Source organism: Oncorhynchus nerka, linkage group LG11 (assembly GCF_034236695.1).
Source record: "Oncorhynchus nerka isolate Pitt River linkage group LG11, Oner_Uvic_2.0, whole genome shotgun sequence".
Lineage (NCBI taxonomy): Eukaryota > Metazoa > Chordata > Actinopteri > Salmoniformes > Salmonidae > Oncorhynchus > Oncorhynchus nerka.
The window spans coordinates 20,447,672-20,468,201 of record NC_088406.1 but is presented as its reverse complement, the minus strand read 5'-3'; the positions used below and the strand labels follow the sequence as shown (position 1 = coordinate 20,468,201).

Genomic DNA, 20,530 nt, shown 5'->3' with positions numbered 1-20,530 from the left:
GAATGTCCTGGTAATCCGTGTCCGCTCATGTTCTGAGTGAATGTCCTGGTAATCCGTGTCCGCTCATGTTCTGAGTGAATGTCCTGGTAATCCGTCTGGCCCTGTGGCCTTGTGAATGTTGACCTGTTTAAAGGTCTTGCTCACATCGGCTACAGAGAGCGTGATCACACAGTCATCCGGAACAGCCTGTGCACTCATGCATGCTTCAGTGTTACTTCGGGCATTTAGCCTGTCTGGTAGGTTCGTATCACTGGGCAGCTCGTGGCATGGTTTCCCTTTGTAGTCTGTAATAGTTTGCAAGTCCTGTATTGATGATTTTCTGGTTTGATGGTCCATCTGAGGGCACAGGGGGTTTCTTATAAGCATCCGGATTAATGTCCCACTGCTTGAAAGCGGCAGCTCTAGCCATTAGCTCAGTGTGGATGTTACCTGTAATCCACGGCTTCTGGTTGTGATATGTACGTATGGTCACTGTGGGGACGACATCGTTGATGTACTTAATGTTGAAGCCGATGACTGAGGTGGTATACTCCTCAATGACATTGGATGAATCCCAGAACATATTCCAGTCTGTGGCAGCAGACTATAGTTTTTCATGTCACATTGGTAGAGACTCTCAACATTGATTGAGAGTCTCGAACAGAGCTCATCCTGTCTATTCTCCAGTGATTGCACGTTGGCCAATAGAACGAATGGTAGAGGCAGGTTACCCACTCACTAATGAATTCTCACAAGGCACCCTGATCTCCTCCCCCTGTATTTCCTTATTTTCTTCATGTGAATGATGGGGATTTAGGCATTGTCTGGGAGCAGCATTATATCCTTCACATCAGACTCATTAAAGACCAATCACAGTGTGACACTTACCGTCCAGGTGACCTGAATGGTGGTGGGGCTCAGGACGACCGGGTTGTGAAGACGAACTATGACCTCCCCCAGCTCCTTCTGTACATGTCTGTGGTCCACCCCCTGGGCTGGAGGACTGATGTCTATAGAGAGAGAGAGAAAGAGAGAGAGGGGGGGAGAGAGAGAGAAAGGAAAGTGTGGAAGAGAGAAATAGAGAGAAAGAAAAAGCGCGAGAGATAGAAAGATAGATTACTTTCAGTTTTCCTACTTCAGTTTTCAGTCACGGTTCCTTCCATTCCTTACAATGAGGCCAAGTCAATCATAAGAGGTTTTGTTGAGAGAACGGATGAATAGACCAATCAGACTCCACAAAGGAGTCGACACTCTATGATCATGACTTCATTTGAAAAGAAGCAACTTCATCTGCATTAGAATGATCTCATTTCAGTTTGAATAAAGAACTCGTTTGGGTTTGAGAAAAGACCTTAAGATCCCTTCTCCTCTCTGCTCTTACTGAGGCCCAGCCAGAGAACAACTACCACATCAACGAGTGAACTCTGAACACATGAATGAATGCACTATGAGACTATTTCCCAACACAGTTCACATTTCATTCACACTTGCATGTGTTTTCAGTTAAAAGCCAATCAAAAGCCCCATTGAAATGCAGATTCAGTGTGGTCAAAGAAAATACACAATCATGGCAACTGACACATTTTGGTCCTATTTACTGAGGGGAAATAGATGGGCAAATACAGAACATTATTCACAAGAGGAAACAGTATTTCAAAACAGGCCCAATGAAAACAGCCAATAAAGTCATGAATCACAGAGTCGTAATAGAGGACGACAGGCCAAACGCAGTTAAGCAGACATCAATTCATCTTCAGTGACTGCCATTGCCAATAACCATCTCTGTGCATCACAACGAAGCCAACAGCAAATAAAGAGAGATGTACTGCTATTCAAATTGACTCCCTCTCTCCATGCACAACCTAATAGTGGCCTGCAATTGGACAATGTTAACCCGAAAGGTTGCAGGGGTATTGCGGTGGACTGGACTTATCAAATAAATGTAATAAGAAGACTGAGGTCTATGCGGCACCTTAATCTAATCTTCTTTGAGTTTGGAGGCAGTCATTTTCTCCAGTTATGATCATTAACATAGCAGGGATAGCGCTAACTCACTTAGGCTTTCCAAAAGTAGACATGCTTATTTTACATAATTGCCTGACTGTAGCCTTAATGAGCAGAGCTGAGATGGATAGTTTGACCTCTGGAAGTTGTTGGGGTGGCTATCTCGGTAGAACTGTTACAGCCCACACAGTACCGTGCTGAGAGGCCCTGATAACTATCTAACTGGAACACGATGACCTTTTCCCTATCGAAAGCTGCAGCAGTCAATGTGAAGGGGAGGCTAAATTAGAAATGTTATCATAGGAAAAATGATTACCAGAATCTTTAAAGTTCTATCTGAGTATAAGGCCCATACCTTGTGTCCTGACGGGCTCTGACATGGGGCTGGGGTCACTGAGGCCCTGGGTGTTGACCGCCCGTACCATGAACAGGTAGATGGTGTTGGGGCGCAGGCCTTTGACCGTGTACTGCGTGGTCTTCACGTGGTCCGCAACCGTCTGCCAACTGTTGCTCACCGACTGGCTGCAATGGGACAAAGAAAAGGATATCACAAATGTGCTACCGCAATAATTAAGAAGCAATACAAAAGTGAAAAAAGGAAATCACTCGGTTCTTCATAACTAACCTGAAGGCTTCAATGACAAAAGAGGAGATGGGCGTGGCCCCAGTCAGGCCGGGTTGCCAGGACAACGAGACGCTGTTCTTGGTGACGTCAGTGACGTCGGGTTTAGAGGGAGGTCCAAGGAGCTCGTTGTCATCACGGTTCTTAATGACCATCACACCAGGTTGGTCTGGAGGAGAAAGAGACCAGTAAATATTTGTCACACCCTGATCTGTTTCAACTGTCTTTGTGCTTTTATCCAGCCCCTTCCAGGTGTCGCCCATCTTCCCCATTATCCCCAGTGTATTTATACATGTGTTCTCTGTTTGTCTGTTGCCAGTTTGTTGTGTTCGTCAAGCCTACCAGCGTTTTCCCCTTGCTCCTGTCTGTTTCTAGTTCCTGTTTTGTAGTTTTCCCAGTTTTGACCATTCTAACTGCCCTGACCCTGAGCCTCCCTGCCGTTTCTGTTTGTCACACCACCCTGGATTATTGACCTCTGCATTATTGACCTCTGCTTGCCCTGACCCTGAGGCTGCCTGCCGCTCTGTACCTTTTGGATCCTGATCTGGAGCACTGACCTCTGGCTTCCCTTAAGCTGTCGTTTTGCCTGCCCCTTCATCTAGTAATAAACTTTTGTTACTTCGACATTGTCTGAATCTGGGTCTTCCCTGAAACGTGATACTATTGTTAAATGGGAGGATGAAGAGGAATGGATAAATAACTATTCCCAGAATGGAATACAGTATTTATGGTATAATGAGCATGTATTTACTAGGTGAAGACATGTTCACTGTGCCATACCTTTGACCTCCAGGAAGGCGCTCCATGATGTCTCTCCACTGGAGCTGGCAGCCACACAGGTGTAGATCCCAGAGTCAGAAAGCTGGGGTAGAACGGATAAACATAGAACATGTGATGGACCCATCCCTGAGGTCACAACAGTGTGTCATGTGATGGGACCATCCCTGAGGTCACAACAGTGTGTCATGTGATGGGACCATCCCTGAGGTCACAACAGTGTGTCATGTGATGGGACCATCCCTGAGGTCACAACAGTGTGTCATGTGATGGGACCATCCCTGAGGTCACAACAGTGTGTCATGTGATGGGACCATCCCTGAGGTCACAACAGTGTGTCATGTGATGGGACCATCCCTGAGGTCACAACAGTGTGTCTTGTGATGGGACCATCCCTGAGGTCACAACAGTGGGTCTTGTGATGGGACCATCCCTGAGGTCACAACAGTGTGTCATGTGATGGGACCATCCCTGAGGTCACAACAGTGTGTCTTGTGAAGGGTCACAACAGTAACTCTTAACTCCTCTTGAAATGCACTGTTGGTTAAGTGCTTGTGAGTAAGCATTTCACGGTAAAGGTCTACACTTGTTGTAATCGGGGCATGTGACAAATAAAGTTTGATTTGATTTGTGTGTCATTGTGAGTGCCTCAAAGTGCTGACGCAAATTTCCTAATGAATTCCATTTTCTCCTCACCCCCACCACTTTACCCCCCCGCTATCCCCCTGTTCCCGCTGTCCCCCACCACCCCACCAACCGCAACAAAGGCTGGCTAATTCATTTAGGGTGGGCCACTGAAGCCCCCTGGACCGATGACAGCTGGCTTGTCTCTCCATCCCACTCTCTCTAGAATGTTAGTTGTTTGTTGGTTTTTGTCTCTGCTCCTTCCCTCCATTTATTAAATAAAATGTCAGTGGTCGGCAACTTTGTCAAGCTTAATGGATATTCCACCGAGGCCTCGGAGTGGGGAAAGGACGATGTGAGGATTTTTAATTCAATCTACCCTAAATGTTGTAAGTTTGTGTGTGTGTGTGTGTGTGTGTGTTGTTTAACTGTTCACTCCTGCAGCTGGAACCTGTCCAGCCCTCTACAGCAGACTCTTGTAAGAGCTGCCGTGTCACTAAGTGATAGTATCAAACAATTTATTAAAATCAATATTGCCCATTAATCTCTTTAAAGCAATATGATTCCTCACATCACGCTCATGCATGCCTAAGCATGTGACACACCCAGAGGGGAGAGAGAGGAGACAGAGTCCCAGACAGAGATCCATTAAGGGGAATGGATGGAAACAGGGAGGTAGAGAACGAAGGCTGCATACAAGGATTTACACAATAGTACGCAGTATATTTACAGCCCTCATCATATGAACCCCATTACTAGTGTGTGCGTAGTTCTAGCACTGTCGGAACTAGAAGCACAAGCATTTTGCTACTCGCTTTAACATCTGCTAACCATGTGTATGTGACCAATAAAATTCTATTTGATTTGATTTGATTCTCTTTATGAGTGGACCAGGCTGTGGCTCCAGTGGTTCTCACCCTGAGGCTCCTAATCTGGAGGCTGCCCAGGTCCTGCAGGGACATGCGGGGATCCTTCCCCAGCAGACTGACCCCGTCCTTCAGCCAGCTGATGGAGGGGATGGGGTCTCCTGACGCCTGACACTTTAGCAGGGCCACGCTGTCCACTCCCAGCGTCTGATTGGAAGGACCCTGACGGATTATGGGCGGAGGCCTGTCAGTCAGCACTGGGATAAGGTGAGAGACAGAGTGTTAGAGAGACAGAGAGCCTGTTTGATACAGCAGGAAAACAATTCTGCAGCAACAGATAATGTGAATTATTATGTGGATTATAATTTTTTTGAAGGGTTTTTCATAAAAGTCTGACATTTCAAAGTGGAAATTACAAACTTCTGAAGTATTTTTGAAACTCAAATACTCTACAAGTAAAACATTTCCTGCACAGGAAAATGATCCTGCAACGAGGGGGGGGTCAATTTAAGATCCTACATCTGTAAGCCTTTTAATGGATTTATCATAAAGTGAAAGGATGTGGTAACGGTATCATAAAGCTGGTCTATTTTCTCAGCAGGTCTTGTAATTCCACCACAGGACAATGACGACGCCCTGACTATGCTTCCAGGAAGCGGAGAAAGAATTGCTGAGTATTGTTTTCCAGACTGTCTATTGATGTGGCGTGGGGCTGAATACCCTTACATTTACACCTTACCCAGGAGTCTGTGGTGGCGTACAGTGGCAAAGACACTGCCTGTTGACTCAGGGTGGTTCAGATAAATACTCCATCATGTTCAGTGGGGAACACTATCAGATAATTGGTTTTGTTTTGTTTATCTCAATGCTAATGTTCAATGCTGTTTGGATGAACATATGCTTTTGTAATGTGTGGGAGAATGTCTGTGGGATGTACTGTGAAATAGTGTACATGTCAGAGGTGCTGTATCTGTGAGTTACAGTTACCGTGCCCTGGCTGTTTCTGTGTCAGCTGTGGTGAATACTGTTGAGTCCCCTGGCATTACACAGCACACATTAACTAACAGGTAGGATTAATGATGTCAGACCTGCAGGGGCTAATTAGACAGTCAACTTCGCTAACCTTTCAACACATCACACCCTCTCTCTCTCTTCCTCTTTCTCTTTACTATCTCCTTCTTTCACGTTCTCTCCTGCAGGGAAGTCAGAAGGAGGAACGGAAGAAACATAAATGCCTTGGTATGGCAGAACCATGAAATGATTATATTTAGCAGAGAGAACCATGACATGATTATCTTTAGCAGAGAGAACCATGAAATTATTATCTTTAGCTGAGAGAACCATGGCCTAATTATCTTTAGCAGAGAGAACCATGGCTTAATTATCTTTAGCAGAGAGAACCATGGCCTAATTATCTTTAGCAGAGAGAACCATGGCCTAATTATCTTTAGCTGAGAGAACCATGGCTTAATTATCTTTAGCAGAGAGAACCATGGCCTAATTATCTTTAGCTGAGAGAACCATGGCTTAATTATCTTTAGCAGAGAGAACCATGGCCTAATTATCTTTAGCTGAGAGAACCATGGCTTAATTATCTTTAGCAGAGAGAACCATGGCCTAATTATCTTTAGCTGAGATAACCATGGCTTAATTATCTTTAGCAGAGAGAACCATGGCTTAATTATCTTTAGCTGAGAGAACCATGGCCTAATTATCTTTAGCTGAGAGAACCATGGCCTAATTATCTTTAGCTGAGAGAACCATGGCCTAATTATCTTTAGCTGAGAGAACCATGCCCTAATTATCTTTAGCTGAGAGAACCATGGCTTAATTATCTTTAGCTGAGAGAACCATGGCCTAATTATCTTTAGCTGAGAGAACCATGGCCTAATTATCTTTAGCTGAGAGAACCATGGCTTGATTATCTTTAGCTGAGAGAACCATGGCTTAATTATCTTTAGCTGAGAGAACCATGGCCTAATTATCTTTAGCTGAGAGAACCATGGCCTAATTATCTTTAGCTGAGAGAACCATGCCCTAATTATCTTTAGCTGAGAGAACCATGCCCTAATTATCTTTAGCTGAGAGAACCATGGCTTAATTATCTTTAGCAGAGAGAAACATGGAGAGAAGGTGAATCTACCCCATATGGGCCCTGCTGAATTCATCATTTATTTCTATTTCAGTGATAATATTCCAACCTTTCCCACCACGCTGGAATGCTTTTATCAGAAAAGCTGGTGGTTAAATACATCAACCAAGATTACCATGAGTCTAACCTGCACCCAGAGAGCATTAAAAACAGCCCTATCTGTACATCTAAGGCCTCACTGTTAGTTCTACTTTCCCCATTAACTCACTGAGGGAGTTATCTGCTTGTCACTGTTATCACTTGGCATGATTCTAATGGCCATTATTGGCTCAGATGGAGCCATATGTGTTCCAATGCTTAGACACTGAAACACACCTGGAAGGGTTCTGTTATGTGTCTTAATGATTCCGTCTGCTCTGAGTAATGACTCCACAGCAGTACATGTTAACATATTATCACAGAAAGTATGATAAAACCCTGGGTGAGTTTGGCTATTCTGGTCCAGCAAGGAGGGGATGATGAGGATGGTGGTGGATGGGTGGTGTGATGAAGAGATGGAGGCCTGGGAGGAGAGCAGGAGAGTAAGGGGGGTGGCCTTGACTGTTTGCATCAGGAATTTCTCATTACCGATCTCCTTGAACCCAGCTACTCTGCTGGCCTCCCAGGACACTGAATCACCTGCTCCCAGCAGCAGGGGTGACCATGACCTCGCCCTAGACAGCCAGCTAGCCCTCCTCCTCCACTCCTCCTGTCCTCCCTCCCTCCCTCAGCTCTGCCTAACACCCAACTCCCTCACACGTTCCTCCTCTTACACAGTCCAGCCATACACTCCCTTACCTCCCTATACCTACACAGAGGCGTAGATAGACAGACAGTAGCACACACCCTTAGAATACAGGATGTGTGTGTGTTCCAACAGATAGTACATACACAGTAAATCTAGTTAGATATTACTGCACTGTTGGAGCTAGAAACACAAGCATTTCACTACACCCACAATCAAATCAAATGTTATTTGTCACATGCGCCGAATACAACAGGTGTAGACCTTACAGTGAAATGCTTAATTACAAGCCCTTAACCAACAATGCAGTTTTAAGAAAAATAAAACTAACAAGTAATTTAAAGAGCAGCAATAGCAAGGCTATATGCAGGGGGTACCAATATGTCTACTAGATGTGTACAGTATGTGACAAATAACATTTGATTTGAACACTAGAACATGAGTCGAGTAATGTGTCTTAAGGTTCTGACGTCTAAAACCCATTTTAAGGACATAGAAAAGAATACTAAGAAACACGGAGTGAGATCACAACAATTCAAAATCCCCTTCTCTTAAAAAATGGTGTCTGACATGCTTTTCTTCTTTCTCCAGGCTGATCCTTCGCAAGGTTTCTGAACTGCCGTCTATCTATCTTCCCATCTCCACAGCAGAACAGATTAGAGGCAGTGGGACTGAGCAGGCTCTCATAAGTCATCCTGGAGACTAACTGCTGTCACTCACTCAATCAATCACTCAGTCCTTGACTCACTGCCTCCCTCAGCCAGATGTTGCCGATCATTATACTGAGACTCAAGGGCAATGCTGTACTCCCTCTCCAGCTAAACTTGAACAAGTTTTTCATTCAATTCTGTCGTAAAAATAAAAAATAATATATAAAAAAATGAAATATTGCAAAAGCAAGGTCATGGGCAAGTATACTTTGTAGATATTTCTCCGTCAAAATTCCTGTACATGGTAAAATGAGGTTTCTTTTACGCTACATTTCCCACAGTACTTTTGGGGATGGGGACGCTCAAGGGCAAAATACACATTAGAGAGTCAACCGGGCAAGGCATGTGCTCTGTTAATTCACTCTGTTAATTCACTCCAAATGAAAGACTCTTTCCTCACTGTTAATTCATGCATGTGTATTATCTAGTTGGAGTACAGTGAAGGCTGTGGGTCTCACTGTGTGTCTGGCTGTGTGTGTCTGGCTATGTGCGTCTGGCTGTGTGCGTCTGGCTGTGTGCGTCTGGCTGTGTGTGTCTGGCTGTGTGCGTCTGGCTGTGTGTGTCTGGCTGTGTGCGTCTGGCTGTGTGTGTCTGGCTGTGTGTCTGGCTGTGTGTGTCTGCCTGTGTGTGTCTGGCTGTGTGTGTCTGGCTGTGTGCGTCTGGCTGTGTGCATCTGGCTGTGTGTGTCTGGCTGCGTGCATCTGGCTGTGTGTCTGGCTGTGTGCGTCTGGCTGTGTGTGTCTGGTTGTGTGTGTCTGGCTGTGTGTCTGGCTGTGTGTGTCTGGCTGTGTGTCTGGCTGTGTGCATCTGGCTTTGTGCGTCTGGCTGTGTGCGTCTGGCTGTGTGCATCTGGCTGTGTGTCTGGCTGTGTGCATCTGGCTGTGTGCGTCTGGCTGTGTGTGTCTGGTTGTGTGTGTCTGGCTGTGTGTGTCTGGCTGTGTGCATCTGGCTGTGTGTCTGGCTGTGTGCATCTGGCTGTGTGCGTCTGTGTTAATTGTGTGTCTGCACAGGTATGTGTGTGTCTGCATTGATATCTGTGTGTGTGTGTGTGTGTGCTGATAGCATTGCAGAGTGTGTATGCATACTGCATTAATGGGTGGTGTTGTTGAGTTTTGGCATCGGGGTGGGTATGCGGCAGGCCTCACCATCTGTGACCTCCAGTTGGGCCTTGGCGAGGATGCTGCCAGCCACGGTCAGGGCCTGGCAGATGTAGTAGCCTGCGTCTGCCCGCTGTACAGCCGAGATGGTCAGGTCTCCACTGGAGGACACAGAGAAGCGACTGTTGGGCTGCTGGGGCTGGTTGGGAAACAGTAGGTTCTGCAGGAAGAGAGGAAGCAGGCCAATTAGTAGAGGGACATGGACTCATTTCAGCCAGGAACACATCCAACTGACAAACACTCACATAGCTTCATCACCCTGATCAGGACACACGCACACACACACACACACACACACACACACACACACACACACACACACACACACACACACACACACACACACACACACACACACACACACACACACACACACACACACACACACACACACACACACACACACACACACACACACACACACACACACAGACAGTTAAAATATCCATTCCATCCATCACCAGGTTAATGAATTACACACAACTGTCACATCTGATGGCGTGGTTACACATAATAGCCGGCATGTATTCTCCCAGTCAGCCATGCCAGAGGCTGCTCCAGAGATCTGGGAGGGAACACGGTCTAAGAGCTGGGAGGGAACACGGTCTGAGAGCTGGGAGGGAACACGGTCTAAGAGCTGGGAGGGAACACGGTCTGAGAGCTGGGAGGGAACACGGTCTGAGAGCGGGGAGGGAACACGGTCTGAGAGCTGGGAGGGAACACGGTCTGAGAGCTGGGAGGCAACACGGTCCGAGAGCTGTGAGGGAACACGGTCTGAGAGCTGGGAGGCAACACGGCCCGAGAGCTGTGAGGGAACACGGTCTGAGAGCTGGGAGGGAACACGGTCTGAGAGCTGGGAGGGAACACGGTCTGAGAGCTGGGAGGGAACACGGTCTGAGAGCGGGGAGGGAACACGGTCTGAGAGCTAGGAGGGAACACGGTCTGAGAGCTGGGAGGGAACACGGTCTGAGAGCTGGGAGGGAACATGGTCTGAGAGCTGGGAGGGAACACGGTCTGAGAGCTGGGAGGGAACACGGTCTGAGAGCTGGGAGGGAACACGGTCTGAGAGCTGGGGGGGAACACGGTCTGAGAGCTGGGAGGGAACACAGTCTGAGAGCTGTGAGGGAACACGGTCTGAGAGCTGGGAAGGAACACGGTCTGAGAGCTGGGAGGGAACACGGTCTGAGAGCTGGGAAGGAACACGGTCTGAGAGCTGTGAGGGAACACGGTCTGAGAGCTGGGAAGGAACACGGTCTGAGAGCTGGGAGGGAACACGGTCTGAGAGCTGGGAGGGAGCACAGTCTGAGAGCTGGGAAGGAACATGGTCTGAGAGCTGACAGACAGACAGACAGACAGACAGACAGACAGACAGACAGACAGACAGACAGACAGACAGACAGACAGACAGACAGACAGACAGACAGACAGACAGACAGACAGACAGACAGAAGGACAGAAGGACAGAAAGAGGCAGAGCGAGAGAGAGAGAGAAACAGAGAGAGAGAGAGACAGAGAGAAAGAGCGAGAGCAAGACAGAGAGCGAGAGAGAGAGAGAGAGACAGAGCTAGAGGGCTAGAGAGACAGAGAAAGAGAGAGACAAAGAGACAGAGAGACAGAGAGAGACAGAGAAACAGAGAAACAGAGATATAGAGAGACAGGGAAACAGAGAAACAGAGAAATAGAGAAATAGAGAGACAGAGAAACAGAGAGAGACAGGGAGAGAGACAGAGAGAGACAGGGAGAGAGACAGAGAGACAGAGAAACAGAGAAACAGAGAAATAGAGAAATAGAGAGACAGAGAAACAGAGAAATAGAGAGACAGAGAAACAGAGAGACAGAGAGCGAGAGAGAGACAGAGAGAGAGAGACAGAGAAAGAGATAGTGAGAGAAACAGAGAGACAGAGAGACAGAGCAACAGAGAGAGAGCGAGACAGAGAGACAGAGAGAGACAGAGAGAGACAGAGACAGAGAGAGACAGAGAGACAGGGAGACAGAGAGAGAGACAGAGAAACAGAGACAGAGAGACAGACAGAGAGAGAAAGAGAGACATAGATTGAGAAAGGCCGCCATATGCAGACTTGGCTCTCAAGAGAAGACAGGCTATGTGCTCACTGCCCAATGTATGACCATATTAGAGAGACATATTTCCCTCAGATTACACAGATCCACAAAGAATTCGAAAACAAATCCAATTTTAATAAACTCCCATATCTACTGGGTGAAATTCCACAGTGTACCATCACAGCAGCAAGATTTGTGACCTGTTGCCACAAGAAAAGGGCAACCAGTGAAGGACAGCAAGACAGAAAGAGACGAGAGAGAGAAACAGAGAGAGAGAGAGAGACAGAGAGACAGAGCGAGAGCAAGACAGAGAGCGAGAGAGAGAGAGAGAGAGAGAGACAGAGCTAGAGGGCTAGAGAGACAGAGAAAGAGAGAGACAAAGAGACAGAGAGACAGAGAGAGACAGAGAAACAGAGATATAGAGAGACAGGGAAACAGAGAAACAGAGAAATAGAGAAATAGAGAGACAGAGAAACAGAGAAATAAAGAGAGAGAGAGACAGAGAGAGAGAGAGACAGAGAGCGAGAGAGACAGAGAGAGACAGAGAAAGACAGAGAAACAGAGAGACAAAGAGACAGAGAGAGAGAGATAGAGAGAGACAGAGAGAGAGAGCGAGAGACAGACAGAGAGAGACAGAGAGAGAGACAGGGAGACAAAGAGACAGAGAGAGACAGAGAGAGAGACAGACAGAGAGAGACAGAGAGAGTGAGAAAGAAAGAGACAGAGAGCGAGACACAGAGAGACAGAGAGAGCGACAGAGAGAGAGACAAGGAGACAAAGAGACAGAGAGAGACAGAGAGAGAGACAGAGAGAGAGACAGGGAGACAAAGATACAGAGAGAGACAGATAAACAGGGAGACAGAGAAACAGGGAGACAGAGACAGAGAGAGACAGTTTGAGAGATCTTGTGTCCTTTAACCATTTGTACATTGTTAAAACACTGTATATATATAATATGACATTTGTAATGTCTTTATTGTTTTGTAACTTCTGAATGTGTAATGTTTACTGTTCATTTTTATTGTTTATTTCAATTTATATATTCACTTTATATATTATCTACCTCACTTGCTTTGGCAATGTTAACAGATGTTTCCCATGCCAATAAAGCCCTTGAATTGAATTGAATTGAGAGAGAGACAGAAAGACAGAGACACAGAGAGAGAAAGACAGAGAGTTAGACAGGGCGATGGGGATAGAAAACGTATGAAGCATCAATAAACCAAGAGACAGAGAGAGGGAACATAGTGGTGTGACTCGGCTATTGTGAAATCAATGTAAAAGACCTGGGGCTCAGTGCCAGTACATGGGAGTCTATTTACTGAGAGGATACTGGTGTAAATGAATGTTGATCTTTGTATGTACATGCTCGTATGCCCTGTTGCAGTGAGTCAGATAGGATTCATCACTTACTTTGATGTGAGAATGGGCTGAGAATAGGTTTCAGCAAGTGTGCCTGTGTGTTCGGTATCGGTGTGAGTGTGTTGCATGCAAATGTGTATTCCACCCCTCTCCAATCTCTGAGTGGCACTTTGCTGTAATTGTCTGCCTCAGGCTCAGTGTGTGTGTGTGTGTGTGTGTGTGTGCGCACGTGTGCATATGTGTGTGTGTGTGTGTGTGTGTGCGCGCACACGCGTGCATATGTGTGTGTGTGTGTGTGTGTGTGACTCCCAGCCAGAGCTGCATCATATCCCTGGTTCATCTACGGGTCCTGGCAGGCTCCTAATTACTGCTGTTGTTGTTGTGTGGACTGTGAGGACCAGCCATGTGAAGGGCTATATGCTCTGCTCTGTGTGAGGGTAGGATCACTGTTATCAGTGTCCTGGGAACTGATTACCTCCTCGCCGGTCACACAAAGGTGTATCTGGTGTGTTGTGTTTGTGCCAGATACTGATGGGAGGTAGCGTGAGCGCGTGCGTATGTCACACAGACGGACATAATAGAAACAGCAGAGTCCTCCCCACACAGCCAACGGCATGGTTACTATCCAATCTAAGTGGTGTGTGTGCTGATTACACTAGACAGTACAGTAAAACAGTAATAACTGCTAGTCATAAATAAAGCATGGTGGACACACACTGGATGAAAAAACACTGAATATTCTTGTAAATATAGAGGTATGAAGACTGGACCAAGCTGTTTTACAGTTTTTTACACTACAGGACCAGTAGATGAAGACTGGACCAAGCTGTTTTACAGTTCTTTACACTACAGGACCAGTAGTTAAAGACTTGACCAAGCTGTTTTACAGTTCTTTACACTACAGGACCAGTAGATGAAGACTGGACCAAGCTGTTTTACAGTTCTTTACACTACAGGACCAGTAGTTAAAGACTTGACCAAGCTGTTTTACAGTTCTTTACACTACAGGACCAGTAGATGAAGACTGGACCAAGCTGTTTTACAGTTATTTACACTACAGGACCAGTAGTTAAAGACTTGACCAAGCTGTTTTACAGTTCTTTACACTACAGGACCAGTAGATGAAGACTGGACCAAGCTGTTTTACAGTTCTTTACACTACAGGACCAGTAGATGAAGACTGGACCAAGCTGTTTTACAGTTCTTTACACTACAGGACCAGTAGTTAAAGACTGGACAAAGCTGTTTTACAGTTCTTTACACTACAGGACCAGTAGATGAAGACTGGACCAAGCTGTTATACAGTTATTTACACTACAGGACCAGTAGTTAAAGACTTGACCAAGCTGTTTTACAGTTCTTTACACTACAGGACCAGTAGATGAAGACTGGACCAAGCTGTTTTACAGTTCTTTACACTACAGGACCAGTAGGTGAAGACTGGACCAAGCTGTTTTACAGTTCTTTACACTACAGGACCAGAAGTTAAAGACTGGACCAAGCTGTTTTACAGTTCTTTACAGTACAGTACAGGACCAGTAGTTGAAGACTGGACCAAGCTGTGTTACAGTTCTTTACAGTACAGGACCTGTAGTTGAAGACTGGACCAAGCTGTTTTACAGTTCTTTACAGTACAGGACCTGTAGTTGAAGACTGGATCAAGCTGTTTTACAGTTCTTTACAGTACATGACCAGTAGTTGAAGACTGGACCAAGCTGTTTTACAGTTCTTTACAGTACAGGACCTGTAGTTGAAGACTGGACCAAGCTGTTTTACAGTTCTTTACAGTACAGGACCAGTCGGTGAAGACTGGACAAAGCTGTTTTACAGTTCTTCACAGTACAGTACAGGACCAGTAGTTGAAGACTGGATCAAGCTGTTTAACAGTTCTTTACACTACAGGACCAGTAGTTAAAGACTGGACCAAGCTGTTTTACAGTTCTTTACACTACAGGACCAGTAGGTGAAGACTGGACAAAGCTGTTTTATAGTTCTTTACACTACAGGGCCAGTAGTTGAAGACTGGACCAAGCTCTTTTACAGTTCTTTACAATACAGGACCAGTAGGTGAAGACTGGACTAAACTGTTGTACAGGACCAGTAGTTGAAGACTGGACCGAGCTGTTGTACAGTTCTTTACAGTACAGTATAGGACCAGTGGTTGAAGACTGGACCAAGCTGTTTTACAGTTCTTTACAGTACAGGACCAGTAGTTGAAGACTGGACCAAGATGCTTTACAGACCAGTAGTTTTTCCTTACCATGTTTTTCCTGGTCAAGTCGAGTGTTCAGGAAAAGCTCCTAGCCCTGCTATGGGTCATTGAGAGGTGTTTACCTGGCTACCCTCCTTCTGCCAGAAGACTGCAGGCTGTGGGTTGCCCTTGGTCTCACAGGGGAAGGTTGCGGTGCGACCCTGGGCCACGATCTGGTCCCGCGGCCTGATGACGAACTGGGGTGCAGCTGGGGTCAAAGGGCAGAAACACCAGGGTTAGAACTCAGAGTTAGACAGAGTTGAAGCATGGGGCACGATCAAGGGGGTGTGGGGTGTTCAAGCAAAAGTACAGTCAGGCACCACAAGAACAAATCAAAATGGGCATGTCCTACACTATTAGAAAAAAGGGTTCCAAAGGGGTCATTCGGCTGTTCAAATGGGAGATCCATTCCAGGTAGAAATATTTTGTGTTCCCTATAGAACCCTATGTGGAAAGGGTTGTACAAGGAACCCAAACCCAGTTCTACCTGGAACTGAAGTGTTTCTACCTGGAACCAAAAAAGGTTCTTCAAAGCGTTCTCCTATGGGGACAGCCAAATAACCCTTTTAGGTTCTAGACAGCACAGTGTATAGAGCTTCCATGCAGCGTGTTCCTTCCATTGATTCTGATTGGAAGACAAACACCCAGGAATGTCACGATAACGCCACAGTAACCACTTAAGGCCATTCATCCAGGCTGGTGCTGAATGAATGACAGTCGGCAGTGTTCACAAACAGAACCACTGTCTCAGTCACAATGGCATCAGGAGAGTTAGGTAGACATAATGTAGCTAGGCTTAACACGGAGAAAGTCACAGAGAAAAACGTGTGAGGATAGAATGAAATAAATGAACAGAACGCAGCTAACAGCTAACTGTCTCTGTTTCATGGTTCCTCAGGGGGAGGACACAGGCCTTACCCCCTCTTAACCCCTCTCTCACTCAACAGCCAAGCACTACACTCCCTTTCACCAATCCAGAAAAGTACCTTTATTACTCAACTGGACCCTCCAGAAGCCAATTAAGGAGTGCGTCAGTGAGGGCAGACTGAGCAGACACACACAAGGATCCAGCAGAGATATATTACATCTGGGATGTCTCATTCCACTCTCGCTGTTTCCCGGCCCATCTGAATGTGTTGTAATGCGACATAAACAAATGTGTCCTGGCCAAACTTTAGCACACTTGGCAAATCCCCGAGACACGTCCACTCTCTCCTACACAAATAAACCACCAGAGGAGTGATTCATTGTGTTCCAGGAAACACACTGACGTGCTGTATACAGGGCCATCTTTTCTCTCTGTCTTCTGCTCTCAATGAGGCATTACTTCCTCATTATCTAGAGTAAAACACTGTTACTGTTGATCTTACAATCAAGATCATTTTCACACTTCAAGATGCCTTCGTATAAGAGATTTGAGTTCATGACAAAACATTCTCATTTAATGACAAAAGTGCAATGGCTGAACATAAGTCTTATCTAATGTGGACTGTTGGCCTCTCTTGGTTGGGATTATCAGTGTTAACAGGTCTCTCGGCCCCACACTCTTGGTTGGGTTTATCAGTGTTAAGAGGTCTCTCGGCCCCACACTCTTGGTTGGGTTTATCAGTGTTAAGAGGTATCTCGGCCCCACACTCTTGGTTGGGATTATCAGTGTTAAGAGGTCTCTCGGCCCCACACTAGGTTGGCCTGTGATGGTGGTGAGATGTTAGGTCTTACACTCCTAAAAAATTCCTCATAGTCAGAAACTCAGAGACTCAAAGACTCAGAGACTCAGAGAGGAAAAGCATCCCGCAGAGGAAATTCAAATCAACCAATTATAGACACCAATCCCAAACTTCAGTCAAGTAAAATCCAGACATGGCATCTCTTTATCAGTCAAACTTTTTCTCACTTTTCTTCAGCTGAGGATAAAGTCATTCAGCACTTAGTACCTTTTGATCATGTTCAAACAAAATGAAAGAGAATAGAGGTAATAGCTAAGTACCTACCACAGACTACATCTCTGACAGTCTAGACCACACTGTTTTTGCAGGTGACTTACAAATTGGTTTTCTACTGTTATGTGAGAGTTTTCAAAGCAGTAGCGGCATCTGTAACTTTGGTAATATTTGGTATGGCGAGCAAGCAGAGGGAATAGCCAACCTTCTTAAAATGTATGATCAAAATGCTTTCAACAAGATATAACGCTGCTTCATATGACATCATTATATGAAAACACTGGACTTGTTGCTATAAAACATACATTGACAGGCTTTTATTCTGATTTCTGTTAAGTCTTTCCACTGACAACCCAGCTGGTTCCAGTCAGGGCAAATCTCATCCCGTTTGGCTCATTTCTCCATGTAATCCCCTTTTTTGGGAAGTGTATTTGTCAAAGATACACACAGCCTGGAATGCTACAGATGGCTATAGATTTACAGCCTTCCTGTTTGGCTCTCCTCAGTTTAGATAGCTTGCTGCATTTCACAACGTTGGTTCTGATACAGAGCACCTCTCTCTCCCTTTGTCTCCCTCCATCTCTTTCTCTCTCTGGCTGGTGAATCCAACGAGCAGTGCATTAGAGCAGAGCACTCACTCAAAAGTGTTTGACAATTTACAAGCTGTTCTCTATTGCTGCCCTCACACCTTGTCTCTCCTCTCTATCTGTATCTTCCTTTATCACTCTCTCCTTGTCTCTCCTCTCTATCTCTATCTTCCTTTATCACTCTCTCCTTGTCTCTCCTCTCTATCTCTATCTTCCTTTATCACTCTCTCCTTGTCTCTCCTCTCTATCTCTATCTTCCTTTATCACTCTCTCCTTGTCTCTCCTCTCTATCTCTATCTTCCTTTATCACTCTCTCCTTGTCTCTCCTCTCTATCTCTATCTTCCTTTATCACTCTCTCCTTGTCTCTCCTCTCTATCTCTATCTTCCTTTATCACTCTCTCCTTGTCTCTCCTCTCTATCTCTATCTTCCTTTATCACTCTCTCCTTGTCTCTCCTCTCTTTCTTCCTTTATCACTCTCTCCTTGTCTCTCCTCTCTATCTCTATCTTCCTTTATCACTCTCTCCTTGTCTCTCCTCTTTACCTTCCTTTATCCCTCTATCCTTGTCTCTCTCAATCCCCCTCAATCTCTCACACATGCAGCACCCACACACACATAGAGCAATGTAGCCTTGTTGTGTTTGGTAAGGAGCATGAAATCAAGCTGTGATAGCAGGTCAGATATGATGTGATGAGGTTGGGTTGGATTAGGGGCCATCAAGTAAAGCATATTTAAAGTCTGCAGTACCCTAGCCAGTGAGGGACAGACGAGACAACCCAGCAGTGTGTGTGAAGCTGTCTAACACACTGTTTGATGCAGGGATCCTAAAGACTAGTGATAGCCTCCTTCCTGTCCTCTCCAAGGGAGACGCATGATCAAATCCCCATATTTAATTCATGACAAGACACATCTACCCAGGGTTGGAGGGGATTCATAGTAAAATGAGACAGCCATGAACAAATGGATAGGCCGACAGACACACAAGCATTGTTTTCTCACTTCTTTAAATCCCACATTCAATCATATTTTATTCATAAGTTAAAAGCAATTACTGTCTTGTTCTTACGGGCAGGCTGAATGTTTAATTTCTGAAATGTTCCTGCAACTTGACAGTTTGTGGCAATCTGGGGACGGCCGCTGCTGTTTTGGCAACAAAGGTCCTGCCGCTCCTCCAACGTCAGGGTTCCTTCTGCCAGTCAAGCTAGCTCTGACACGCACCCCTGCTCCCCTCTTCCTAACCTCTCCTCTCTCAGCCTGCCCTACAGCTACACACATCTCCCCCCTTTCTCCCCTACACACAATTGTCTCTCTCTCTCCAGTATCTCTTCCCAGATGTCAGAACCCAAACATCTCAAACTGACACTTATCACCAAAACCATCTACTGTACTGGAAGACATAACACTTCCAAGAGTTTCAAATTGCCCTGACTCCATGTCTCCTCCAGATCCATGTGTAAGGAAATAGAACAGCAACAACTACTGAGATGCCCTCCTTTATTTCCCAGACCAGAGGAAGCAACTCTATCCAAGACAAGTAGATCCCATGTCGGTGTGCCAGGGCCAAGTCTAGCAGAGGGCCTCAAGACGTGGATGGTAAAATCCCCGAGTACACTGGGTCCTGGGGGGACAACTAGGGGAAACTAAAGACAGCTATGGCTTAGATAGACACGCTACAGTGCAGATACATAACCTAGGTACTCTAGAGAGTTAGTTATTAGTTCATTACCAGGTTAGTAAGTGAGGCTAAAGCTGATGACAGTACTAAATAGTCCCCTTTGTAACTATTTGAGATAAACATACAGGGTTTGACGGTGAAGGTGTGTTACGTGGTGATACAACCTCGGTGTTAGTTAATACAGTAGGTTGAGGGTCGGTTACACTCCGCGAGGCAGCGAGGGTGTGTGTATGGAGAGAACATGCAGGATGGACTGGGGTCATCAGGATGGTACTTACCTACAGGGCGAGCTGGACACACCACAATGGAGAGGTGGAATTCAAAAGACAAACACAAACATACAAACAGAGGGGAGGAGAAAAATAATGATGAGAAATAAGAAAACGAAAATGAAAATGTTGAATAAATGACATGTCATGTGGGGTACACAGTTCCAGCACAGGGTAAGCATGACAGATAAGATGCTATAGAAAGGGATTTTCAAATCAATTGTAATTTACTGCACATCGTGTACTGTGTAAAAGAGCCTCTCTGTGGAACTGTTAGGGATGCCCAATCTGAATATAGCACCGCCTTGTGGTGGAATGGATCATTGAATAGATCAATAGTATTTCTGGGAGGCCAGGCTCTGTTAACATCAACATGGGGGCTCTGAAGTCCTCTTGTTATTGGATCTCCTCTGTCTGCAATAATGAGTTCTGCAGCTCAAATGGTGGTGTGTGTTTGGAACAGCAAGACAGTGTGTGTGTTAATCATTGAGCGAGAGAGAGAGAGAGACAACTAGAGACCAGAAAGAGATAAACCAAGATGCAGTCTTCATATTTAATTCAGGGCTACAGCTGTTGAAACCTAGCACCATATTGACATTAAGAATAGAAGAGCTAGTGGAGTTTGTCTGTCTGTCTGTCTGTCTGTCTGTCTGTCTGTCTGTCTGTCTGTCTGTCTGTCTGTCTGTCTGTCTGTCTGTCTGTCTGTCTGTCTGTCTGTCTGTCTGTCTGTCTGTCTGTCTGTCTGTCTGTCTGTCTGTCTGTCCGTCCGT

The 20,530-nt window shown here is 45.7% G+C and overlaps 1 protein-coding gene across 1 annotated transcript in view; it reads right to left on the bottom strand.

Moving 5' to 3' along the window:
• Nucleotides 1-20,530, bottom strand: part of LOC115136608 (roundabout homolog 2-like) — a 427,723-nt gene that overhangs the window by 91,566 nt on the left and 315,627 nt on the right. The window contains exons 7-14 of the mRNA XM_065024288.1: nt 19,770-19,781; nt 15,373-15,497; nt 9,604-9,775; nt 4,924-5,129; nt 3,386-3,467; nt 2,609-2,774; nt 2,339-2,505; nt 868-989 (exon numbers count right to left, since the gene is read on the bottom strand). Coding sequence (XP_064880360.1) covers nt 868-989; nt 2,339-2,505; nt 2,609-2,774; nt 3,386-3,467; nt 4,924-5,129; nt 9,604-9,775; nt 15,373-15,497; nt 19,770-19,781 — 1,052 coding nt within the window. The remainder of the gene's footprint in view (nt 1-867; nt 990-2,338; nt 2,506-2,608; nt 2,775-3,385; nt 3,468-4,923; nt 5,130-9,603; nt 9,776-15,372; nt 15,498-19,769; nt 19,782-20,530) is intronic.